The following is a 3,487-nucleotide window of genomic DNA, read 5'->3' as shown; positions in this document are numbered from 1 at the left end:
TCAGCAACATCAACAACATCAACAGCAGCAACAGCATCAGCAGCAGCAACATCAACAACATCAACAGCAGCAACAACATCTTCGTCGTCGCCGCCGCGCATAGCCGTGTCGAGCTCTGTGCTGTATGTGCCGGCTGAAGCGGAGCACACCACCACATTCCCACCGCTGTACGCAACACGAATGGCAAACACCGTATCCGCCCACGCACGCACGCAGCCGGCGACGAACATCAACACCAGCGCCAACACCAGCGCCAACACGAGTGGGAACGCTAACAGCAGCAGCAACGGCCCTGGAAGTGGAAGTGGAGGTGGAGGTGGAGGCACGGGTCGCCACGTAAGCAACACGCATGCAACAACAACAGCAACGACAACAGCAACAACAGCAACAACAGCAGCAGCGACAACAGCAAACGCAATGTCAGCGGGAATGGGTCAAGGTGTGACCCAGGGTAACACATCCACGGCGGCCCCGGCAGTTGGTGCCGCAACCACCACGGCCAGCACCAGCACGACAGCAACTAGCAACAACACCACCACGACGACCACGGCCACGACCACAGTCAGTGGCGTGGCTCCCGGCACACTGGACGACGGGCAGCTGGTGGGGGCGGCGGTGCAACCACCACCAACGACTTCAGCAGCAGTAACAATGATGAGCACGGCAACAGGCGCGCACGATGGCCACGACGCGACAACAGGCACCAGTGGTGATGGTAGTGGTGGTGATGGTGGACATGTGGTCATGGACCTGCTCCCAGACAGGGAAGACAACGCTCGCCAATGATGTGCATGTGCGGGTGTGTGTGTGTGTGTGTGTGTGTGTGTGTGTGTTTGGAATGGCATGGCTGTTTTGGACTGAGACAAGAGAGGTTTTACTTCTCATCACACGGCCACAACACGACAACAGTGCGAGAATAAACGAACACAGCGACACACGTACAAACGAAATGACACGAAACGACGCTTGAACAGCACAACACACAACTTCCATGGAAACACATGCACACACATGCACACGACTAACGGTCAAATTGGCTTCGGCTCAATGAACATCCACAAACACAACAAACAGCACAGAGAAACACACAACGCTAAAGACACACGTGCAGATCGCACACACATACACACACACACACATACGCACACAAGGCCCTAGCACTCACGCGAGCGAGAGTTCACTCACTCACTCACTCACTCACGCGTAGGTGTGTGACAGGTGCGTGCGCGTGCAGGTGACGGCTTAGAGGGACTGGCTGACGGACTTGATGTACTTGTTGATCTGCGTCTTGACCGACATGTCGATGATGCGGTCGCCCATCTCAACAACAACACCGCCCAGCAGCGCGCCGTCAACCTGGTGGGCAACGGTGGGGGGGGGGAGGAGGTTGGAGGATGATGGTGTGGTGAGAGAGAGGGGGTAGAAACGAGGTGGAAAGCGAATGCGGTCGATGCGCAGAGACAAAGCACGTGGAAGACATGCACACACGCACACACGCACACACAACACACACACACACACACACGCACACACACACACACCACCATCACCACCATCAGCGAGCACACCTGGTAGTTGAGGTTGAACTTCTGGCCCGACTTGAGGAAGCCGTCCAGCGCCTTCTCAAGCGCCTTCTTGTGCTTGGCACTCAGCGCCTGGCATGAGACGTGGCGTGGTAGAGATGGGGCGGTGCATTGGTTGGTGAGTTGGCATGAAGAATACATCTGGAGGCAGAGCATATGTCATCAGGCACACACACACACACACACACACACACACACACACACACACACATGAACACATCACTATGTACATACATATCACCATACGCACGCATAACAAGCACACACACATCACCATACGCACGCATAACAGGCACACACACAACCACATCAAGCATGAGTGTGTTGCATCCCCATCACACCTCGGCGGAGGTGATGGTGGCGGCAACCTCGCCGCGCGTGGCAGCCATGAGCTTTCCAAAGGCCTCAATCACATCAACAGAGTGTGTCAGGCGGTTGTTCTCGGCAAGGGCGGCTGGTGTCCGTGCGTGAATACGACGGTTGTTGCAGGCACGCGTGAGTTGAGTTTGTGTGGGCAGTGTGTGGGCAGTGCGATTTGGGTTGTTAAAGGCCGATCCAATTGCCCCCAGCGTGCATGTTAGCTTGTCAACGTATAACACACACACACACACACACACACACACACACACACACACACACACACACACACACACACACACACACACACACACACACACACACACAACACACACACACACACACACACACACCAAAGAAGTTGACGGTAATGTCGGAGAACTTCTGCTTCTTCAGAACATCCTGGATGACCTCTGCGCCAAGCAAGCGCCAGCAGCGACAGACAGAAGGTTATACCATGCGCACGCGTGAGCAGACGGGTCTTGCATTCACACATCGGTCATGCATGCCGTGAGCAAGCGTGTTGCCATCGCCATCCTCTCTGCACTTCCCAAAACACATCCACACACCCGTCCATCCATACACACAGACACAAACACACAAACACACAGACACACAGACACGAACTTGTCTTCTGGGAGCGGGTGATGACGGGGTTGTTGAGGAAGGTGTTGAACTTGGTGTCGGTCTCGGTGTAGCCCTGCATGATGTGCAATGACAATTGGTGTGCGAAGGAGCGTGTCAGCCAGCGGGTCAACTGCATAGCCAGCTGTCTGTGTGGGGACACGACGTTGTTCTGTGACATGCGCGCCACAACGCACCTTGAACTTGGTGAGCTCCTTCTCGACACTGTCGAGGGCGTTCTTCTTGGCAGCGGCAGAGTACAGCGCATGTGCATAGCGGCCCTCAATACCAAAAAGCTGGATGGGTGCCTGCCACGGTGTGTGCGTGTGTGTGTGTGCATGTGTGTATGGGTGTGTGTGCATGTGTGTGATTGTGTGTGTGCGTGTGTGTATGTGCGTATGTGCGTGCGTGCAGAAACGTGAACCACCCACATCCACATCCCGTTGCACAAGCAGCCACAGCGTTGCCACAAAGCTTGGCAACCATCCGCGAATGCGTGTATGTGTGTGTGTGCGTACCTTGGCGGTCTGTGCAAGGTTGGCAGCGGTGCTGCTGAAGTGGCGAGCCTGTGCAACGCGCAGCAAGAGCAGACATGTGCGTGTGCGTGTGAGTGGTCAAGTTGGCATCAAGGTCAACACCTCACAATGAACTGCGTGTGCACGGGGAAAGCGTGTATTGCATGATCACGTACCGCGCGGAAGAGAGACATTGTGGTGGTTTGGTCCTGGTTTGTTTGCCTGTGTTCCATACGCACACGAAAGGAAGCATGCAACAGCACTGGATGAGCCAGAGAGAGAGAGTGCGCGCGTGCGACAAACACGCACACACACACACACACACACACACACACACACACACACACACACACACACACACACACACACACACACACACACACACACACACACACACACACACACACA

General features: G+C 55.3%; 2 protein-coding genes across 2 annotated transcripts; one reads left to right on the top strand and one right to left on the bottom strand.

Annotated features, from left to right (window-relative positions):
• Positions 1 to 10: 10 nt before the first annotated feature.
• PTSG_13265 (uncharacterized protein) lies at positions 11 to 934 on the top strand. Its single transcript, XM_004989317.1, has one exon. It carries the CDS (start codon positions 181 to 183, stop codon positions 784 to 786), a length of 606 nt encoding a protein of 201 aa, XP_004989374.1. The 5' UTR covers positions 11 to 180; the 3' UTR covers positions 787 to 934.
• Positions 851 to 3,303, bottom strand: PTSG_09120 (uncharacterized protein). The gene is made up of 8 exons (XM_004989316.1): positions 3,256 to 3,303; positions 3,083 to 3,130; positions 2,762 to 2,872; positions 2,568 to 2,640; positions 2,294 to 2,353; positions 1,925 to 2,037; positions 1,569 to 1,655; positions 851 to 1,356 (listed from the first exon to the last, which is right to left on the bottom strand). Exons 1-8 carry the CDS (start codon positions 3,271 to 3,273, stop codon positions 1,243 to 1,245), a joined length of 624 nt encoding a protein of 207 aa, XP_004989373.1. The 5' UTR covers positions 3,274 to 3,303; the 3' UTR covers positions 851 to 1,242.
• Positions 3,304 to 3,487: the final 184 nt, after the last annotated feature.

The sequence above is a fragment of the Salpingoeca rosetta genome (genome assembly GCF_000188695.1).
Source record: "Salpingoeca rosetta unplaced genomic scaffold supercont1.29, whole genome shotgun sequence".
In the NCBI taxonomy this organism is placed as follows: Eukaryota; class Choanoflagellata; order Craspedida; family Salpingoecidae; genus Salpingoeca; species Salpingoeca rosetta.
The sequence above is the reverse complement of the archived record's forward strand: the minus strand, read 5'-3'. Positions and strand labels throughout refer to the sequence as shown.